At 21.4% G+C, this 23,540-nt stretch overlaps 3 protein-coding genes across 3 annotated transcripts; all 3 read left to right on the forward strand. All coding sequences in view use genetic code 6, as the record gives it.

Moving 5' to 3' along the window:
• Nucleotides 1-1,118: 1,118 nt before the first annotated feature.
• TTHERM_01230170 (transmembrane protein, putative) lies at nt 1,119-4,564 on the forward strand (the record flags this gene model as incomplete). Its single annotated transcript, XM_001029932.2, has 8 exons — nt 1,119-1,178; nt 1,273-1,890; nt 2,077-2,922; nt 3,006-3,189; nt 3,469-3,624; nt 3,829-3,919; nt 3,981-4,035; nt 4,454-4,564. The coding sequence occupies 8 exons, from the start codon at nt 1,119-1,121 to the stop codon at nt 4,562-4,564; spliced, it is 2,121 nt and encodes a 706-aa protein (XP_001029932.2).
• A 2,768-nt stretch (nt 4,565-7,332) lies between these two features.
• TTHERM_01230180 (transmembrane protein, putative) lies at nt 7,333-18,465 on the forward strand (the record flags this gene model as incomplete). The annotated part of the gene is made up of 24 exons (XM_001029933.3): nt 7,333-7,465; nt 7,513-7,937; nt 8,007-8,197; nt 8,546-9,238; nt 9,293-9,363; nt 9,658-9,716; nt 9,769-9,988; nt 10,116-10,187; nt 10,240-10,597; nt 10,668-10,874; nt 10,931-11,169; nt 11,337-11,663; nt 11,907-12,023; nt 12,076-12,405; nt 12,574-12,684; nt 12,743-13,112; nt 13,428-14,044; nt 14,254-14,304; nt 14,475-15,366; nt 15,556-17,164; nt 17,233-17,854; nt 17,994-18,084; nt 18,142-18,184; nt 18,331-18,465. The coding sequence occupies 24 exons, from the start codon at nt 7,333-7,335 to the stop codon at nt 18,463-18,465; spliced, it is 7,983 nt and encodes a 2,660-aa protein (XP_001029933.3).
• A 347-nt stretch (nt 18,466-18,812) lies between these two features.
• On the forward strand, nt 18,813-19,436 carry TTHERM_001230180 (transmembrane protein, putative; the record flags this gene model as incomplete). The annotated part of the gene is made up of 1 exon (XM_012799108.1): nt 18,813-19,436. One exon carries the CDS (start codon nt 18,813-18,815, stop codon nt 19,434-19,436), a length of 624 nt encoding a protein of 207 aa, XP_012654562.1.
• Between the last annotated feature and the right edge of the window lie 4,104 nt (nt 19,437-23,540).

Genomic DNA, 23,540 nt, shown 5'->3' on the forward strand with positions numbered 1-23,540 from the left:
CAATAGTTTTAAAATCCAAGGATGTTATTTATTGTTCATAATACTAGTCTCATAAATGTAATTTATTTATTTATCTTTCCTAAAATTTAAGACAGAACAAGAAAATATTTAAACAATTACAATTTTATTTTTGATATAAAACTAAAGAAATAAATTTTTTTTTTTTAATTTAGATGAACTTTAACTAAGGGTCTCTTGTTTAACTTTTTGCAGGGAATCTTTATATTGAGTTTTAAAAACTATTAATTCAAAGTAGCAACTTTTCAAATAGATCTCTATTTTTGAATATATAATCAAATTAAGCCAAACAAAGTACATATTCTAATTGGAATGATGTATCTATTTAGAATAATCAAATTGGTTAAAATAGCTAAATAATTTCATATAATTACTTTGTTATTAATTAAATAAATAATTTAACTTTATTATTTAATAATTTTACATGCTAATAGCAATATTCACTCTTTTAGCAGAATTTACTTCAGCTATCTTAACTAATAATCAATAATAACACTTTTATTAACTACACATTATTTGAGGTGTATTAATAACCTAAAATAGTTTATACTGATTAATTCAACTTCTTTTTAAGCGATATTACTGTGTAATAAAATTTAATTAGCTCAAGCAGTGGATTACTTTTCAAGCTGATTGGAAATAGCTAAACTCTTGTTGACTAAATAAAAATAAATCTTTTGAACGTGAAAGTAGATAATATTTTTTTTACAAATATAAATAGTGTATTTATAAACATTTAGTAAGCTATATCCTTTACTTTAAGCAAATTCACTATTAATAATTCTTACTTTTCGAAAATATTAACTATAAGAAACACTCAAAGTTTATTTTTAAGTGACGGATTTGTGACTGGCATACAAGTGCTTTTGTGTGATTAATTTGAAATAAACAATATCAATTAGAGTTTAACAATTAGTAAACTCTCAATAATTAATACTTTATCAATAGCAACTATTTTTAAAATTACTAACAAAGATGCTAAAAATCAAAGTTTAGTTATTAAAATTCAAGATTTGAATGCTGAAAATAACAAGTTTAGTGTTAGTGATATTATCAACAATGTTGGTATGTTTATTATCAACAACATTGAATAGGTCAGAATGTAACTTATTAATATTAATTTAAGTTAAAACTACTTAGCTTCTTTAGTTTCATCATTTGTAATTTAATTTAACTATTAATATATAATTTACATTTTTTCCAATTCATTCATTTGCTTTCTTGTTTTATTTAAATTATTTTTTAAAATATAAGGTAAAATATCTTCAAACTAGTCCTGGATTTTATATAGTTAGTTTGAAAGGATAACTTACTATAGAAAATATCAATTTTACTGACAATTAAACAGAATTAACAACTCCTTCATTATATCTTATTATTTTAGATATTTAGATTACCAATGCTTAATTCCTTACCCAATAATTTTAACTTCCAAATTATGATTTATAAGGAGGGTTTGCTTATATTCAAGCAGATTAAATATAAATTATAGATTCATCTTTCAGTGGGTAAAAAGCAATAAATGGAGGAGCATTATACATTTGTTTAACTGGACTTGGTTAACTATTAATCAGAAAAAGCTCATTTTAAAGTAATGAAGCCTTTATTAATAATTAAAATAGTATGGGTGGAGCAATTTATATTTAAACAAATCTAGCTAATTATTTAGACATAACAGTAGAAAATAGCTCTTTTTAGAATAATTATGCTATATAGGGAGGTGTATTTTATATTGAAAAAACAAATGTGAGTACTTTTGTTAATTTTAATTATGTTAATTTTGAAGACAACTTCTCTCTATTATAATCAATAATATTATACATTGATGGGTTCGTTAATTAAAAAATAATGATTATGCTACAAGACTGTTAAGTATTCAATACAATTTAAAATATGAATTAATTAATTTTATAGATGCAAACTACTTTAAGCTCTACTTATATAAAAAATCAGAAGCACTTCTATATCTATATTAGCTAAGGTGAATAAGTGACTATTACTAATCTACAGTTTTAGTAAACATTTTCTTTTTTAGACTAAAATTTAATCTCTTAATAGATCAGCTTACCGATCCCAATTTAAGTTATTAACACATACTCTTACTTAAATACTTTTTCATAATATTTAATGACAACAACTGATTATGAATTAATCCACATAGAGGCAAATTAGATTGCTCTTGAAAATAATAGATTTTTTTAAATAGAGTCTTTGCTTGAAAAATAATAATTGATCAAGCTTAAAGCAAATTCAATTGATATTTCTAACACAGTTTTAGACAGTCTTAGTTGTTAAGGGTGTGCATATGGTAATTTAAATCTTGAAATCAGTGGAGCAGCATATATTTAAAATTCTGTCTTTAAGAATAATATTTGTCAAAATGGAGGAGGAGTATTTTTATAATCATCTATACCAATATAAGGTTTAACCAGTAGGTTATTAAGCAATGAATATAATCCTGTAAAAATTGTTCAAATGTTTTTAAACTAATTCCAGAATAACACTTCTCTTGGTAATGGAGGGGCAATATATGCTAAGAACGTTGAAATGATTATCTAAAACACTACAATTAATTAGAATACTGCGGGCAATTTAGGTGGAGGAATTTACAATGATTTATAGATAAGTCTATTAACTGATGAAATACTGTTAAATTACTATCAATTATTCAATATTAATTTGTAAAATACTTACATCATTTACAACATAGCACACTTTGGAGGAGGAGGATATTATTCTTATTTCAACCTACTATAGACTCAGAATAGTTTCATATTAGGTAACAAAGCGTATAATTTTGGATCTGACATTTCAAGTTTTCCTTCGTCTTATTAAGTTTACTACAATAACGTATTAGTAAAATAAAACGATACTGTAATAATTCCATCATCTGGATAAGTTAAGGTAATTTTGTTAGCATGTTGTTATATTTTTTTAATTTGCTAACCAGTTATATTTAATTTAATAATAATATTTATTAACAATAGGGCTTTTTTACAGTGTTTCTAATGAGCAGTAACAAAAATCAAATTTATAAAACTATGTCTAGTGATAATATAACTTTATATGCTAATATCATAAGTAGTAGCCAAAATAATAACTATATTCTAAGGAATAATAAAATTACATTTAAAGACAATCTTTTTGATTTGAGTAATCTTGAAATATATGGTAAATTCAGTTAAAAATTCAGAATCAGTTTATATTGTGATTAAGTCAAGTAAGCTATTTATAAATAAGGAATTATATCTTAAATCTTAAAGAATATAACATTTCAATTTTAAATACAAATAATAAATGAATGTAAAGCAGGATATAAAAGTAATTAAATTAATAATACATACGATTCCTGCGAAGCATGCTAATATTAAACTTATTCTATTAAGCCTGGATAATCTATCTGCTAAAAATGTTAATCTAATAACTTTTAATGCTCATTAAACAATATAGGCTTACCAGATGGATATTATAGGCTAAATAATAATACAGATGTTATTAAATTTTGTAGTGATTGGCCTTAAAACTGTGTTGGAGATATTTCAAGAGATAGTTCTCTCCTTAATACTTAAAGATCTGGTAATTAGAATATTTACTACTGCGTAGAAGGTATTATTTATTCACTATTTTATTAACTAAAGCTTTCTTTAATTTTATTTTTTTACTGTAACATGGTTTCTTACAACCAAAAAAATTTGAAATAAATTTTATATTTTATTAAAAAATTTGTAAATTTTTGAGTAAAATTATGAAAATATTTTAACAATAATTTTGAATTATTACAATAAATTAAATACTATATCATAAAAATAGGAAACACTGGTGTTTTCTGTTTGGACTGTGATTATTTAGGCAAATATTGGAATAAATCTTATATGAGATACTAATAATACAGCTGCTAAGAGTAAGATTAAATTTTAATTTAATATTTTTACTCAATTTAATAACAATTTTTTCTATAAAAGGTGTAATCAAAAAAATATAATGTTGAGTATTTTAGTAGCAGTCGTAACCTAAATAGTATATTTTATTTTAACTATTTACATAATATTTATGATTTGGGAAAATTTATTTTAAGTTCATATGAAATGCCCTTCAAGTAATTTATTGGTTTTGTCAGAATATATTTCAAATTTAAATGAAAATCTATAAAGAAATAATAACTAAAGGATAGTAACTTTTAAAATTTTTATTTGCTATTTTCAATTGCTTTTTTTGATAACATAACTGCAGCTACAGATCCCTTGGTCATTTACATTTATACTTACTTTTCTATCAAGATAAAATGAATTTATATTAAGACTTTTTGACTGCTTTGCAAATGATTTTATTCCTTTGGCTTACTTTAAAGTTTTATATATTCATATTCACATATTCATAATTATTGTCCTAACTTATTTTATTAGTTATTGCATCATTTTCATAAGATTTAAAATAGCTTAGTAGTTTAAATAACATAAATAGAATAACTAAGAAGGCTAAAATAAAAATAATTATGAAAAAAGCTTTTAATAATGGAACTAAATTAGAAAAAGATATAATTTTTTGAGTAAATTTAAACTGGAGTTTTTTACTTTGATAGCAAGTTTAACATACTTTATTTAATCACCATAAATCATTGATATTTTAAGCTCTAATGTAAGTTATTTATTTATTTTCATATTATTTTCTTTTTTAATCAATATAAAAAATATTTTTCATATTAATTTTACCATAATAAAAACAGCTGTATGTTAATATTAAATATTAATTTTTTATTTGAAAATAGATAGTTTGTAATTAAATTGATAATTACTCTTACAATAGCTATTCAACTTAAATTAGATGTGATGAAAGTCAATCTAAATGGTCTACTTTTATATTTATACCTCTATTAATATTTTGGGCTATTTTAATACCTTTAATTAAAATGTTTACCATTAAAAGATTTTCGAAGAGCATTTTTGTAATATTTTCTTTTAATCACTTCTAGTCAGGCTATAAATAAGAATAAGCATATTACTGGGATTTATTTAGACATTTACAGATATTCTTATTGATAATTATCCTTAAAATGCAATTAGCTGATTCTACTTAAAAGATATCATTATTATTAGTTTTATTTGTCTGCCAAAAACTTTTGAAAATAATTTGTAAATTCTTTTTAAATTCAATAAATATCTTTAATTTGTTTGAAAATATTATTTATTAGTCAGTCCTTATAAAACAAATTCTATGGAAAAACTTTGTATAAGACAAATGGACATATCTATATTCACGATTACTCTGATGGTATTTATTACAGATTCTATTTAAAGTTAGAATATTTTAATTATGGTTATTTCTGCTGTTATTATAGTTATCATAAATCTTTACTTTTTATCGAAAGTTATTGCCAATTTCCTGACAAAAAAGTAAATAGATTCAATACTGTCTTTTTGCAACTTTGCAAAAAATAAATAAATTATTACTGCAGCTAAACATCATTGGAATTTTCTGAGGCACATCTTTGAAAACTTAAAATTTAAAAATTTGTTAAATGTAATTTATTTTTTATTTTTTTATTTTTAAAATAATTATCTATGAAATAGGATAAATAAAAAATATATTAAGAAGAGTTATCTTACTATTATAAAGAATATAAATATAAGAAAATACTAGGTTTAAACACAAACAGAATAAAAGCTTTATCTTGATTTATTATATCTAATTATTTATTATCTATTTATCAATAAATTGTTGTATTTATAAATTTTATTTTAGTTAATTTAGATAGAAAAAAAAATTTAGAAATATCATTCTTTATTTTCAAATATTTTAATTTCTAATTCGTTGAAAATAAAAATGATGATATAATTTCTAAATAAAAAAAATAATTAATATAATTTTAAATATTTTATATTTGATAAATTGCTATTGTTTTTATATTAATTTAAAATTATTTACCTAGCTGTTTATAATTTTTGATAAAATAAATTGAATCATTAAAAATAATTATTTTACTTCATATATATTAAGTCAAACTATAATTTAACTCTTTTTATTATTAACTTTTTAAAATTAATGCTTTTCAATTGAATAGTAATCAATTTTTATAATTTTAGTTTAATTCAAATTTAAATTCTAATATAAGGAAAGGAATTAATTTTTCTAAGAAGAGCATTTATTTTTATATATGGTAAAGTTTTATAATTTAAGGCCAGTTTTTAATAATTTTTAATATGGCTTAATTATGGTCATATTATCTCTACACGGAAATATACATTTTATTAGTATCAAGAACATAAATATTGAATAATTATGGTATTATTTTTAGTATTTAGACAGACTACTTGCATTTTATTTGACTTTATGAAGTAAATTATGAAAAAATATTTATTTTAGTGAAATAAAATCTATTTTTAATTACATAATATTTAAAAATATAAAACTTTAATTTTATATTGCTTTGATTTTTTAAATTGCATATTAATATTAGAATATTAAATAACAAAAAAGCAATAATTTTTTATCTTTAATGAAGTCTTATCACTAAATAATATAAATATGAAACAAAGAATATTATTTCAAAATATCAAAGATTAGATATCTTTAATCTGATTTAAATAATAAAATAAATGATTTGACTTGATTTCCTTTTAAATACTAAAGTAATATTGAATTCAATTTTCTAATTGTCATAATTAAAAGTGTAAGTTAAAAAGATAATTGGTGGGGATTTAATTTTTATTGTTACACTTTACTTAATAAATTTAATAAATTCCTATGCAATTAAATGGGTTATTACATCAAATTATTTAATTAAATTTGAGGAGTTTTTAACAAAGTTAATTTTATCTTATTATAATATATATTGATTTACTTAATCACAATTACTAGAACACTTTGCTTTCGCTCTCGATAAAGCAAAGCTTTTAAGATTAGCACATTTATATTTAATTTTTATTATGTTAAATATATAAAAGTTTTGATGTTGTCTAAAGCATTTGGCTAATTTCACTGTACAAATGGTACATATTTTAATATGAATTTTAGTTTATTTAGATTATTATTACTCCCCTGCTAACTATTTTCTTATTTTGAGTATAATTTTTTTGAAATTAAGGTTTTAAGAGAAGGGAGAATTTATTTAAAAGTTATCGATTTTATAATAACAAAATCATTAATAAATTTCAAAACTTAGCTAGATTCTAAATTATTGACAAAATATTAAGTTAGAAAAGTATGAGATAGAGCATTTTTAATATATTATTTTTGTTGAGGTTTATCTTTCATCTTGATACATTAAAGTTATCTTAAGCTCAAAATAACACCTATTTTAGAGATTTTTAATATAAGATGTAATAAATTGTAGATAACAATATAAATACAGCTGTTATTTTTCTTACAAATCCGGATTGTCCTAGTTTTAATATTTTTCAAATTTATTGTGGAACTATTGTACTCTTTAATTATGGAGATCTCTTTGATGGTAACACTGAACTTTAAATATTTTACTAAAATTATTTTTTAAAATAGTTAGCTACTTCAATCAATATCATGTTTTTTCTAGTAGAGATGACTGTATATAAAATAAAACTATTTCCTAAATAGTAGACATTACAAATGAGGGAGAATTGACATAAGTTACTTAAGATAAATAAATGAATTATATAGAGTTGATGAACAGCAATTGTTATGATTAAAACAGATATTGTTAACCTAATGTAAATTGTGTTAAGTGCTCTTAAGGTTTTTGCTTATAATAAATCAATTCAATTTAAAATAATTGCTATGACATAACATCATTAAGTAATTTTATAGGTGTTACCGCAACAAATTTTTGCTAGTACTATCAATAAATAAATATTAACTGTTATAGCTAGATTGACGGAGTTTGTTAATATTAGTTAAATCAGAATTAAAAGATGTGCACTTTAATGACATAAGATCCTAATATTATTGTAAAGATTTTTTTTTTTAAATTTATAAAGCCAATTTATTTTTAAGTTGTTGCTATTTTTTATAAAAAGGGGAAAACAATCAATAATAACTGCTATTTTAATGGCTATACTGCTGAGTAATTAAAATATTGTGCACCAAAATATTGTATTTTATTTGATATTAATGGATACAGTTGCTAAAATATAGATTTAAGTACTTTTATAGTTGGCTTAGATCCTAATTTGAATTGTTTGCTTCCTAATTAAAACAATGCTTATAAGTAATACTATTTTTTATTAGTTTTCATTTAATTATTTAATTATTAAAATGAAGGTTTGAATAAATAACTCAACCATTTTATTTTTTTAAATACCCAAATCTCTTTTAAAGATTATACTTATTTTTGCATTAATACATACTACTACCAATCTTAATTGAAAAATTAATAATCTCAATTTTTTATTGAAAATTAATCATTGATTGTTTGAGGAATTACAATAAAACTAGAATAGATATTCCAATTTTAAACTTTATTAGGAAAATAAATTAGATGTCTAATAAATAAATAGAATTTAACTTATTTTGGATATATTTCATATAAATTTTCTTATTTGAATTAATTCAATAGATGTAGATATGGATATTGCATCATATAAAATTCTTAAGGTTATTTTTGTGTTTAGCTAAATCCAAACATAGAATAGCAAATGGCTAAAAATATTAATAATGATTTTTGTCAGTCCATTTAATAATAAACGGGAAACTCAGTTAACTGTGCGTATAGTTACTGTTTGGATCAAAATTAAAATTGTGTTCCACTTAGTAATTAAGATGGATACAGAGGAAAGATTTTTTTTACTGATAGATGCTCTGACTATGGAGGTAGTGAAACTTTAATTTAATGTATGAAAAGTTTTTGCATTTATAATAACTAATGTGTAGCCATTTCAGGTATATATTTAGGTAAGGATGTTAATTAAAAATGCGTAACTAGTTTATAATGTACTAACTATCCTATTCCTTAGTTAACAGATTGCTAATTTAGTCTAGAAATATGTTTTAATAGTTAGTTTAATTAATGTTATTTTTTAAATGATGTTAGTGGCACTGGTTGCTCTTCATAAAGTTTAGTGTAAATGTATGGAGTAGATATGGATGGAAACTGTTTACAACAATATTAAATGTAGGCGATTAAATGTTCCTCAGGTTTTTGCATAATCAATAATTATTGTCAAAAATACAATAATGAATACGTTGGAAGAGATTAAAACTACAGATGCTTAATTGAGGAATAAATAACAGCTGTTGAATGTGAAAATTAGTAAATTTTTTAAATTATTTCATAATACTTTGAAATTTTGTAAAATAAAATTAGGTATTGTATAATGAATATTGGAACAGATTCTGCCTATTGTACTAAAGTAGATCAATACAATAATGTTATCGGTATATAATTGAATTTCTTTATTTCTTTTCTAAATCAAATTTTCCTTAATGAATGGTACTCACATAAATTAAGTCTTTTATGAAAGAATTGTTAGGCTTTGAAATGAATGAAATTTAAGCTTGAATTGAATTAATATATAATGTGGAATTGTAATGATATATTCTGTAACCAAATAAAAAAAACAATCATATATTTAATAATAGAAAATAAATAACAATTGAAAAAGCTTTTATTCATTTTTAATTGCTTTTCCATCACAATTTAAAACCAAATTTTCTTATTAAATTATATAGGAATATACAAGAGTAATCTATAATAATGTATTACTATAGATTCGCCTAATTAGCCAGCAGTAACCATTTATAAAAGAAAATAATGTTTTTATTTAATTTAATGTAAAATAGTCAACATGCGCATATGGATAGTATTGTAAAGATCCTGTGACATAATTTTGCATTCAAATGTAGCCAGGTATTTGCTAATATTATGATACTACTTGCATAATCGTAAATAATAACCCTTTAAATCTTCCTTGCTATTAATGTGATCCTTCAAGCTGTTTAAATTAATATAATTAATGTATTCAAATCTCAATAGAAAATTAATTTTGTGTAAACTAATATGGTAAATTATTTTATTTTTAAATTAAATTTTAATTAATTAATTACAATATTTTATGCGTCTTAAAAAAAATATTATCTTTTCGAAGCAAAATTTTTAAAAATCAAGCTATTAATTATTAAATAAACAGGATATTGCTAATTTTATAAGTTAAAAAACTGTAAATCATGTCCTGACTAAACGTGCAAAAATAATAGTTAGTGTAAATATTTTAAAAAATAATATTTATTGATTTATTACATTTATATTTAAAGAAACATGTGTTGAAATGATAAATTTATAGTTACTGTCAAATTAGTGCATAATTAAATAGAGACCTGATGTTCCTTGCTTAATTGTTGACACAAATTAATATTTAAACTAAATTTTGACTAATCCTTCCTATTCTATACAATGCACAAATACTTTGAGGATGTGCCAAAATATCTCAAACAGTTCTTAATTTTGTTACTCTTGCCCAATTAACTTTATTTAGCCTGGAAATGGAAAATGCTACAGCTTAGAAGAATAATAGGAAGTCTAATATAAATCAAATTCCTTTTATTCTTTTTTGAACATAATTTACATTTCAGAGAGCTTTGGTGTTGAAGATTCTTAATAATGTCCATAGAAGTAAGTTAATTTATTAAATAAAAGAAATTTAAATGTAATAAAATATTATTTAAATAAATAAATAACTTAGTTGTTTTTCCTGCTAAAGTAAAAATGTTTGTACTAAGTGTTCTTTTAACTATTATCTTATAGAAATAAATCCTTAAAAAATAATTTGCATTTCTATAAAAAACTTTTAGAGTATTGAGTATAAATTAGACTATAATGAAAGCCAATTCTACTAATAAAATAGGCTTTTTCTTTAATGCACATAAGATGGAATCAATAAAGGATTTATGTAAATTTATATGAAAAACTACTTTTATAACATTAGATTTATATCATAAATTATAGATAAGACATATACAGCTTTCCTTTATCTGTTAAATAGGTTTAATATTATGACTACATTTCTATTAGGCTTCTTTTCTAAACTTCTTTAATTGATTGCTAGAATTTCATTTAATTTGAATTAAATACAGATAATTAAATAGTTAGCTTAGAATTTTTAAAATAAATCAATATTTATTATTAAATATCCTAAAGCACAGTCTTAACCGATAAATTCTTTTAATATTTCTAAGATATTTAATGTAAATTATTTTCCAAACTGCTGCTTCAATTAAATCTCCCTATTTATTTTTATATCTAAAATAATCCCAAAATTTCTTTTTTTTTCTTATTAAATTTAAGGAAGATTTTGTTGAAACTTGTAGTAACTAAATATTTTAAAATTTTTATTATTTTTAATTATTTACAGGTGACAGTTAATGCAATTAATGCTTTTATAATTAAATTTCCTAACAGCACTAATGCTTAAAATGTAATCAAGGTTTTTCTTTGCATTATAGTGGTAGGTGTTTTTAATGCCCTAAAAATTGTTTGGATTGTGTTTTTGGAGGATTTTATAACTAGCAAAATATTAATTGGAGTGAAATATAGAACTTATATAGCTCTTAATTCTTATCGTAACTATCTTCTGAAGAATATTCTTTAAGATGTACTCAGTGTCAATAAGGCTTTACAGTGTAATCTACTTATCAAGGATGTGATCCCTGTGGTTAAAATTGTAAATTGTGCTATACAGGTAAAAATAATATAAAAATTTAGCAATATTTAAATTAAAAATTAATATTATTTCCTATATGTTTTCATTTATAGCTTTAAAATAAATTTAAGATAGAAAATTCAGAAATTTAAAAATAGAAATCAATGAATTATTAAGAATATTTTCTCAAAGTATTCAATTTTCTAAATTTTTGAGAAAGCTTTAAATTTAAATTTTATGTTTAATTAATATTTTAAAGAGATATTTTTAATTAATTTAAAGGAATGCCTAATTATAACCACTCTAATTAATTAAACTTTGATCCTAACTTTTTGTCTGTAGCTACTTTAATTTATAAATGCATAGAGTGCTTGAACACTTCTTATAAGTTTTTTGATGGTAAAAATTAATAACTAAATGAAAATAAATAAAATAATTTTTAAATATTTAGATGTGAATTGTTAACAAACAACAATTTAAAATTGCTAAATTGAATATAATGTAGTATAGACTGACTTTCCTTATATACTGAATTCAAATTCTTGGAAGCTTAATAATAATGTTGCTCCTTACTGCTACTAATGCACTTAAACATACTTTAATGTTTAGAATTAATTATGCTTAAGAAGTAGAGATACGTGTTTTAATTAAATGACATAATATTACAATTAATGTGTAAGTAACTCAGTTAACATAAATTTAAATGTTTTTACTTCTAAATGCTAGAGTCTTTTATTTTAAGACACTTACAATTCAAATCCAATTTTCTGTTATCAATGCAGTACTAATACGTGCTATTTTAACTAATTGCCTCAATATTTAAATTCATTAAATTAGATAGCAGTTTCATGCAATTAAAATGTAAAATTTTGCTTTTCTTATTTAATCCACAAATTTATTCATATTTTTTAATAGACATTAAACTGTAGAAGTTGCTATTCCTATATAGATTAAGACACAAATTAATAAATTTATTAATGCACTAAATGCGAAGATAATTATGTAGTAACACTCTAAGGTTGCCTTCCCTGTCCAACTGGTTGTGTAGAATGCTTTTATAGTACATTTTAATTCAAATTATGAAGTTACCAAACTTAATTTATTTATTTTTTAAATAGGTGATGGAATCATAAATTATAGTGACCAATTTACATTTAATTAGCCATTTTATTCTCTAAAATTTCGTTAAAATCTAATTAATGATAATAAAGCATACTTATTTTGTACCTATTGCTAAGATGGTTACTACTATAAAGATTATAAATGCATTTAACTCCAGTGTGATCAAACTTGCTAATCTTGCCAGCTCTACAAAAATTAAATTTTTAAGTGTCTATAATGCAATTAGTAATATTTAATGTCGTATGTTACCAATATTATTGGCTATATTAGTTTGTTTCATCTATTAAATGGTAACAGTGTTGTGGATATTAATAGTATGGTTAATTTTGACTAAAATCATTCTGCCTGTCACATGTGTCCCTACCCGTAAATACATAAATACTTTAAAATTTACCATTCAATAAAAGCTTATTCAATAAAAGTTAAAAACAATCTTCACCTCTTACAAATAAATATTTACTTTAATTTAAAATAAGTTAAACCAAATTTTGAATTTTTTATATTTAATTTCTAACATTAAATAAAATTTTTAAATTGAATCTTAATTAATAAGAATTAAGAGTATTTAATATTTAATAAATAATTTTATTTTTTGGACAATCTAATTTTTTATTGAAAAAATTATTTGTTTTTTTTAAGAAACATAAATTTAAAATGATTCTATTTTTTGTTTATTAAAAGTTGCTAAGCCTGTGAGAAAGTTGGAGAAACAAAGGATAATCCATTTAATATTTACAGTTCATTGTGTAAAAAATGTAAAGATAATTTGCCTATTCCTTAAATAACTCCTGAAAGTGAGAGAAGCAACTATAAATGGGTATATGATAGCGAACGACAAAAATGCTTGTTATGTTTGAATTCAGACCAAGGCTGCACTTATTAAACAGTAAAACGATAGATTTACGCGGTTTGTGGTTCTAATTCAGATAGTATTGGAGAAGGAACTATAGGAAACCCATTAAATATTCAAAGATCTTCTGAAATAAACTGGGATAAATTGATAATTAATTAATAAGATTTAACAAAATATTTGGTGTTTTATAATGAAATCTCAGTTGAATTTATTGATGTAGAATTAATAATTAATCAAAATGATTGTAGGTTATTTTAAAAGATATAAATTAAAACTAGTATTTCATAGTATATTTTTGGACTGCAAAGATTTTCTTTAACTATAACAAACAAAGCTTAATCTTAAACAACATTAGAATCAAGTCAGCCTATATAAATATCAGGATTTACTCATGTTACTTTTTAAAGTCTTTCACTGCTTACTTCTAGCCAAAATTCATATTTTAGTAATTAGAAATTTGGATTTTAAATCAATAATTCTTTATTAAAAAGTATTAATTTTACTGATGTTAATATACTGAATAAATATTAAATTCCAAATAATTTTATATTTGAATTTGATAATGTAATGGATTCCTTTTCTCTCTAAAATGTTAATATTCAAGGGTTTTAAGTAAATCAGCAGAATTTCTTTAATTTGATCTTTACTCAATAGTTTTAAAATCCAAGGATGTTGTTTATTGTTCATAATACTAGTCTCATAAATGTAATTTATTTATTTATCTTTCCTAAAATTTAAGGCAAAACAAGAAAATTTTTAAAACAAATAAAATTTAATTTTTAATATTAAATCAAAGAAATAAATTTTTTTTTTAATATAGATGAACTTTAACTAAGGGTCTCTTGTACAGCTTTTTGCAGGGAATCTTTATATAGAGTTTTAGGGACTATTAATTCAGAGTAGCAGTTTTTTAAATAGATCTATATTTTTTAATATTCAATCAAATTAAGCCAACAAAAGAACATATTCTAATTGGAATGATGTATCTATTCAGAATAATGAAATTGGTTAAAATAGCTAAATAATCTCATATAGTTACTTTGTTATTAATTAAATAAATAATTTAACTTTATAATTTAATAATTTTACATGCTAACAACAATATTCACTCTTTTAACAAAATTTGCTTCAGCTATCTTAACTAATAATCAACAATAACACTTTTATTAACTACACATTATTTGAGGTGTATTAATAACCTAAAATAGTTTATACTGATTAATTCAACTTCTTTTTAAGCGATATCACTGTATAATAAAATTTAATTAGCTCAAGCAGTGGATTACTTTTCAAGCTAATTGGAAATAGCAAAACTCTTGTTGACTAAATAAAAATAAATCTTTTGAACGTGAAAGCCGATAATATCTTTTTGACAAGTTTTAATAGTGTACTTATAAACATTTAGTATGCTATATCATTTACTTTAAGCAAATTTACTGTAAATAACTCTTACTTTTCGAAAATATTAACTTTAAGAAACACTCAAAGTTTATTTTTAAGTGACGGAGTTGTGACGGGCAATCAAGCCTTATAGTGTGATTAATTCATAATAAACAATATCAATTAAATTTTAGAAATTAGTAAACTCTCAATAATTAATACTTTATCAATAGCAACTATTTTTAAAATCACTAACACTGATGCTTAAAATCAAAGTTTAATTATTAAAATTCATGATTTGAAAGCTGAAAATAACAAGTTTATTGTGAGAAATATTATCAACAACGTTGGCATGTTTATTATCAACAACATTGAACAGGTGACTTTGTAACTTATTAATATAAATATAAGTTAAAACTACTTAGCTTCTTAAGTTTCATCATTTGTAATTTAATTTTTTATAATATACGCCTTCTCCAATTGATTTGCTTTTTTCTTTTATTTATTTATTTAAATTATATTTTTTTAATATAAGGTAAAATATCTTTAAACTAGCCCTGGATTTTATATAGTTAGTTAGAAGGGGAAACTTACTATAGAAAATATCAATTTTACTGACAATTAAACAGAATTAACCACTCCTTCATTATATCTTATTTTTTTAGATATTTACATTACGAATGCTTAATTCCTTACTCAGTAACCTTAACTTCCTAATTACGATTTATAAGGAGGGTTTGCTTATATTCAAGCCGATTCAATATAAATTATAGATTCATCTTTCAGTGGGTAAAAAGCAATAAATGGAGGAGCATTATACATTTGTTTAACTGGACTTGGTTAACTATTAATCAGAAAAAGCTCATTTTAAAGTAATGAAGCCTTTATTAATAATTAAAATAGTATGGGTGGAGCAATTTATATTTAAACAAATCTAGCTAATTATTTAGACATAACAGTAGAAAATAGCTCTTTTTAGAATAATTTTGCTATATAGGGAGCTGTATTTTATATTGAAAAAACAAATGTGAGCATTTTTGCTAATTTTAATTATGTTAATTTTGAAGACAACTTCTCTCTATTATAATCGATTATATTATACATTAATGGGATTGATTATTAAAAAATAATGATTATACTACAAAATTGTTAAGTATTCAATACAATTTAAAATATGAACAAACAAATTGTATAGATGCAAGCTACTTTAAGTTCTACTTTCTTAAAAAATAATGAGTACTACTACATCTATATTAACTAAGGTGAATAAGTGACTATAACTAATCTACAGTTTCAGTAAACATTTTCTTTTTTAGACTATAATTTAATCTCTTAATAGATCAGTTTACCTATCCCTATTTAAGTTATTAACACACAATCTTACTTAAATACCTTTTCATAATATTTAATGACAACAACTGATTATGAATTAATCCACATAGAGGCAAATAAGATTGCTCTAGAAAGTGTTAGATTATTTTAAATAGAGTCTTTGCTTGAAAAATAATAATTGATCAAATTTAAAGCAAACTCAATTAATATTACAAACACAGTTTTAGACAGTCTTAGTTGTTCAGGGTGTGCATATGGTAATCTAAATCTTGAAATCAGTGGAGCAGCATATATTTAAAATTCTTTCTTTAAGAATAACATTTGCCAAAATGGAGGAGGAATATATTTGTAATCATCTATACCAATACAAAGTTTAACCAGCAGATTACTAAGCAATGAATATAATCCTATAAAAATTGTACAAATGTTTTAAAACGCATTCCAGAATAACACTTCTCTCGGTAATGGAGGAGCAATATATGCTAAGAATGTTGAAATGATAATATAAAATACTAAAATTAATGATAATATAGCCAACAGTTTAGGTGGAGGAATTTACAATGATTTATAGATAAGTCTATTAACTGATTAAATACTAATAAATTAATATCAACTTTTCAATATTAATTTATAAAATACTTACATCATTTAAAACATAGCACACTATGGAGGAGGAGGATATTATTCTTATTTCAACCTACCATAGACTCAGAACAACTTCATATTAGGTAACAAAGCATATTAATTTGGGTCTGACGTTGCAAGTTTTCCTACATCTTATTAAGTTTACTATAATAACATATTAGTAAAATAAAATGATACTGTAATAATTCCATCATCTGGATAAGTTAAGGTAATTTAGTTATATTTTCATAATTTGCTAATCAGTAATATTTAATTTAACAATAATATTAATAATAGGGTTTTTTTACAGTGTTTCTAATGAGCAGTAACAAAAATCAAATTTATAAAACTATGTCTAGTGATAATATAACTTTATATGTTAGTATCATAAATAGTGACCAAAATAGTAACTATATTCTCAGGAGTAATAAAATTACATTTAAAGACAATCTTTTTGATTTGAGTGATCTTGAAATATATGGCAAATTCAGTTAAAAATTTAGAATCAGTTTATATTGTGATTAAGTCAAATAAGCTATTTATAATGAATAAGGAACTATATCTTAAATCTTAAAGAATATAACATTTTAATTTGAAATACAAATAACAAATGAATGTTAAGTAGGATATAAAAGTAATTAAATTAATAATACATACGATTCCTGTGTAGCCTGCTAATATTAAACTTATTCTATCAAGCCTGGATAATTTATCTGCTAAAAATGTTATTCTAATCAATTTTAATGCTAATTAAGCAACATAGGCTTACCAGATGGATATTATAGGCTAAATAATAATACAGATGTTATTGAATATTGCAGTGATTGGCCTTAAAACTGTGTTGGAGATATTTCAAGAGATAGTTCTCTCCTTAATACTTAAAGATCTGGTAATTGGAATATATACTACTGTGAAGAAGGTATTATTTATTCACTATTTTATTAAATTTTCTATCGTTTTTTATAATTGTAATATTAATTTTTGAGTAAAATTATGATAATATATTAAAAATAATCTTGAATTATTACAATAAATTAAATACTATATCATAAAAATAGGTAACACTGGTGTTTTCTGTTTGGACTGTGATTATTTAGGCAAATATTGGAATAAATCATATATGAAATATTAATAATACAGCTGCTAAGAGTAAGATTAAAAATTTAATATTTTTACTCAATTTAATAACGATTTTTTGTTTAAAAGGTGTAATAGTTAAAATATAATGCTGAGTATATTGGTAGCAATTGTAACCTAAATAGTATATTTAACTTTTACTATTTACATAATTTTTATTATTTGGGATAATTTATTTTAAGCTCATATAAATTGCCCTTAAAGCAATTTATTGGTTTTATCAGAATATATTTAAAATTTAAATGAAAATCTATAAAGAAATAATAACTAAAGAATAGTAACTTTTAAAATTTTTATTTGCTATTTTCAATTGCTTTTTTTGATAACATAACTGCAGCTACAGATCCCTTGGCCATTTACATTTATACTTACTTTTCTATCAAGATAAAATGAATTTATATTAAGACTTTTTGACTGCTTTGCAACTGATATTATTCCTTTGGCTTACATGAAAGTTTTATATAGTCAGGTTCACATATTCATAATTATTGTCTTAACTTATTTTATTAGTTATTGCATCATTTTAATAAGATTTAAAATAGCTCAATAGGGTAAATAACAAATTTAGAATAACAAAGAAGACTAAAATAATAATAATAATGAAAAAAGCTTTTAATAATGGAACTAAATTAGAAAAAAATATTATTTTTTTAGTAAATTTAAACTGTAATTTTTTACTTTGATAGCAAGTTTCACATATTTTATTTACTCACCATAAATCATTGATATATTAAGCTCGAATGTAAGTTATTTATTTATTTTCTTCTATTTCAAAATTTTTAATTAATTTTAAAAATACTTTTCAAATTGATTTTATCATAATAAAAATTTATATTAAATATTAATTTTTTGTTTAAAAATAGATAGTTTGTAGTTAAATTGATAACTACTCTTACAATAGCTATTCAACTTAAATTAGATGTGATGAAAGCCAATATAAATGGTCTACTTTTATATTTATACCTCTATTAATATTTTGGGCTATTTTAATACCTTTAACTAAAATGGCTATCATTAAAAGATTTACTAAGAGCATTTTTGTAATATTTTCTTTTAATCACTTCAAATCAGGCTATAAAGAAGATTAAGCATATTATTGGGATTTATTTAGACATTTATAGATATTCTTATTGATAATTATCCTTAAAATGCAATTAGCTGATTCTACTTAAAAGATATCTTTATTATTAGTTTTATTTGTTTGCCAAAAACTTTTGAAAATAATTTGTAAATTCTTTTTAGATTAAATAATTATGTTTAATTTGTTTGATAATATTATTTATTAGTCAGTCCTTTTAAAACATGTTCTATGTAAAAACTTTGTATAAGACAAATGGACATATCTATATTCACAATAACTCTGATGGTATTTATTAGCGATTCTATAAAAAGTTAGAGTATTTTAATTATGGTTATTTCTGCTGTTATAATAGTTTTCATAAATCTTTACTTTTTATGGAAAGTTATCGCCAATTTCTTGACAAAAAAGCAAATAGATGCTATACTGTCTTTCCACAACTTTGCCAAAAATAAGCTAGTTATTACTGCAGCTAAAGATCACTGGAATTTTCTGAGGCAAATTTTTGAAAATTTTTAATTTAAAAATTTGCTAAAAGTAATTTATTTTTTATTTTTTTATATTTTAAATAATTATCTAAAAAATAGGATAAATAAAAAGTATATTTAGGTGAGTTATCTTACTTTTATAAATTTTATAAAGAATACTAATAATAACATAAGGAGAAACTACTATGTTTAAATACAAATTAAAACACAATTTTATCTTGATTTATTGTATCTAATTCTTTATTATCTATTTGTTAATAAATTTTTGTGTTTATAAATCACATATATAGTACCTTAGAGTACTGCCTTATTTTTCAAGACTAAATACAAATATAATACATATGTATAGTTTAATATATTTATTAAGTCAAACTAAAATTTTAGTTATTTTTTTTATAAAGTTTTTGTTTTAAATAAAAATATTAAGTTTAAATAGTGAATGTGATATCTCTTCATAAAATCAAATATATAAATTAATATTTCATAATTAATTAATTATTATATTTATTTGTTCTTTTTATCCATTGATAATTAATTAATTAATTAATTAAATTTCATAAACTGCTATTCAATATTTTTGAAAAAAAAAATAAATGATATAATAGATTAAAAAATATAATAAATTAGAAGAAGTAATTATTAATTTTTTTATTAATAACTAGTAAATTTATATAAATTAATAAAAAAAGTTTAAAAGCTCTTCACTTTTATCTCATTAGGTTCTCCATATTGATCTCAAGTAATTTAATTAATTAATATTATTTTTATTATTATTAATATTTTTTGTTTATTTTATTTTAAATTTATTTGAATAAATAATTTATATAAAAGGAATTATCATCATTTTTTTTTGATTTTTATTAAAACTTAAATTTTTTAGCAATTTTAACTTAATTTTCATTTCAATTTTTAATTATTTATTTATTATTCATTTTTTATTATTTGATATTTTTTCTTCCTTTTTGCCATTAAAACTTACACTTAATAAAATCTATTTATTTGTTTTGCATTATAATATTTTTAATTATAAAAGTTAATATAAAACATTAAAGTTCTTTTAATTTATTTGATTAGTTTTCCTTTTTCTTTTTATTATAATTTTATATTTTTTAATTCTTTGTTAATTTTATTAATTATTAATTAATCTTTTATTTTTTTCTATTTTTTCTCCATTTTTTCTTCCTAATTAACTATAGTGAAGTACCTATTTAATTTATATCTAAATAACATTATAAATAAAGCTAATTTTTAGAAAGCATAACATATCATTTTTTTTGAAAAAAAATAAATTTTAAAAATCTAGGATAGAAAAAATTTCATAAAAAATATTAAAAATTTTAATTTTATAAAAAGGATTGTGATATCTTTAATTATAAAAACTAATTTAAAACAACAAAGCTCTTTTTTCTTTTTCTTTTTATTGTGCTTGCTTTTTTTGTTCTTTCTTTCTTTGTTAATTTAGCTCATCATTTTATTTTCAAATTTTGCTTTTATTATTAATTAATTAATCTTATTATTTCATATTTTTTCTTCATTTTTTCCTTCTAATTAACTATTTAATGATATATTTTTTCTTCAATATTTTAAAAGTTACAATAAAATTGATGCAATAGGTGCATCAGGCTTAGTTTCTGCTTTAGCAAATTGCATTAATCTCTCAAATTTGACACTTAACCTTAGGTAAAAACAGTTTATTTGTTTTGGATTGTGATATTTTTAATTATAAAAACTAATTTAAAACAACAAAGCTCTTTTTTATTTTTCTTTTTATTGTGCTTGCTTTTTTGTTCTTTCTTTCTTTGTTAATTTAGCTGATCATTTTATTTTCAAATTTTGCTTTTATTATTAATTAATTATTCTTATTATTTCATATTTTTCCTTCATTTTTTCCTTCTAATTAACTATTTAATGATATATTTTTTCTTCAATATTTAAAAAGTTAAAATTAAATTGGTGATGAAGCTGCATCAGGCTTAGGTTCTGCTTTAGCAAATTGCATTAATCTCTCAAATTTGACACTTAACCTTAGGTAAAAACAGTTTATTTGTTTTGGATTGTGATATTTTTAATTATAAAAACTAATTTAAAACAACAAAGCTCTTTTTTATTTTTCTTTTTATTGTGCTTGCTTTTTTGTTCTTTCTTTCTTTGTTAATTTAGCTCATCATTTTATTTTCAAATTTTGCTTTTATTATTAATTAATTATTCTTATTATTTCATATTTTTCCTTCATTTTTTCCTTCTAATTAACTATTTAATGATATATTTTTTCTTCAATATTTAAAAAGTTAAAATTAAATTGGTGATGAAGGTGCATCAGGCTTAGGTTCTGCTTTAGCAAATTGCATTAATCTCTCAAATTTGACACTTAACCTTAGGTAAAAACAGTTTATTTGTTTTGGATTGTGATATTTTTAATTATAAAAACTAATTTAAAACAACAAAGCTCTTTTTTATTTTTCTTTTTATTGTGCTTGCTTTTTTGTTCTTTCTTTCTTTGTTAATTTAGCTCATCATTTTATTTTCAAATTTTGCTTTTATTATTAATTAATTATTCTTATTATTTCATATTTTTTCTTCATTTTTTCCTTCTAACTAACTATTTAATGATATATTTTTTCTTCAATATTTAAAAAGGTTTAATTAAATTGGTGATAATAGGTGCATCAGGCTTAGGTTCTGCTTTAGCAAATTGCATTAATCTCTCAAATTTGACACTTGACCTTCGGTAAAAACAGTTTATTTGTTTTGGATTGTGATATTTTTAATTATAAAAACTAATTAAAAACAACAAAGCTCTTTTTTCTTTTTCTTTTTATTGTGCTTGCTTTTTTTTTGTTCTTTCTTTTTTTGTTAATTTAGCTCATCATTTTATTTTCAAATTTTGCTTTTATTATTAATTAATAAATCTTATTATTTCATATTTTTTCTTCATTTTTTCCTTCTAACTAACTATTTAATGATATATTTTTTCTTCATTATTTAAAAAGTGGCAATCAAATTGGTGCAAAGGGTGCATCAGGCTTAGGTTCTGCTTTAACAAATTGCATTAATCTCTCAAATTTGACACTTAACCTTGAGTAAAAACAGTTTATTTGTTTTGGATTGTGATATTTTTATTATAAAAACTAATTTAAAACAACAAAGCTCTTTTTTATTTTTCTTTTTATTGTGCTTGCTTTTTTGTTCTTTCTTTTTTTGTTAATTTAGCTCATCATTTTATTTTCTTATTTTGCTTTTATTATTAATTAATTAATCTTATTATTTCATATTTTTTCTTCATTTTTTCCTTCTAACTAACTATTTAATGATATATTATTTCTTCAATATTTAAAAAGGTTTAATAAATTGGTGAAATAGGTGCATCAGGCTTAGGTTCTGCTTTAGCAAATTGCATTAAACTTTCAAATTTGACACTTGACCTTCGGTAAAAACAGTTTATTTGTTTTGGATTGTGATATTTTTAATTATAAAAACTAATTAAAAACAATAAAGCTCTTTTTTATTTTTCTTTTTATTGTGCTTACTTTTTTTTGTTCTTTCTTTCTTTGTTAATTTAGCTCATCATTTTATTTTCAAATTTTGCTTTTATTATTAATTAATTAATTAATCTTATGATTTCATATTTTTTCTTCATTTTTTCCTTCTAATTAAATATTTAATGATATATTTTTTCTTCGATATTTAAAAAGTAAAAATTAAATTGGTGCAATAGGTGCATCAGACTTAGGTTCTGCTTTAGCAAATTGCATTAAACTTTCAAATTTGACACTTGACCTTCGGTAAAAACAGTTTATTTGTTTTGGATTGTGATATTTTTAATTATAAAAACTAATTAAAAACAATAAAGCTCTTTTTTATTTTTCTTTTTATTGTGCTTACTTTTTTTTGTTCTTTCTTTC

Source organism: Tetrahymena thermophila, assembly GCF_000189635.1.
Source record: "Tetrahymena thermophila SB210 genomic scaffold scf_8254513, whole genome shotgun sequence".
Lineage (NCBI taxonomy): Eukaryota > Ciliophora > Oligohymenophorea > Hymenostomatida > Tetrahymenidae > Tetrahymena > Tetrahymena thermophila.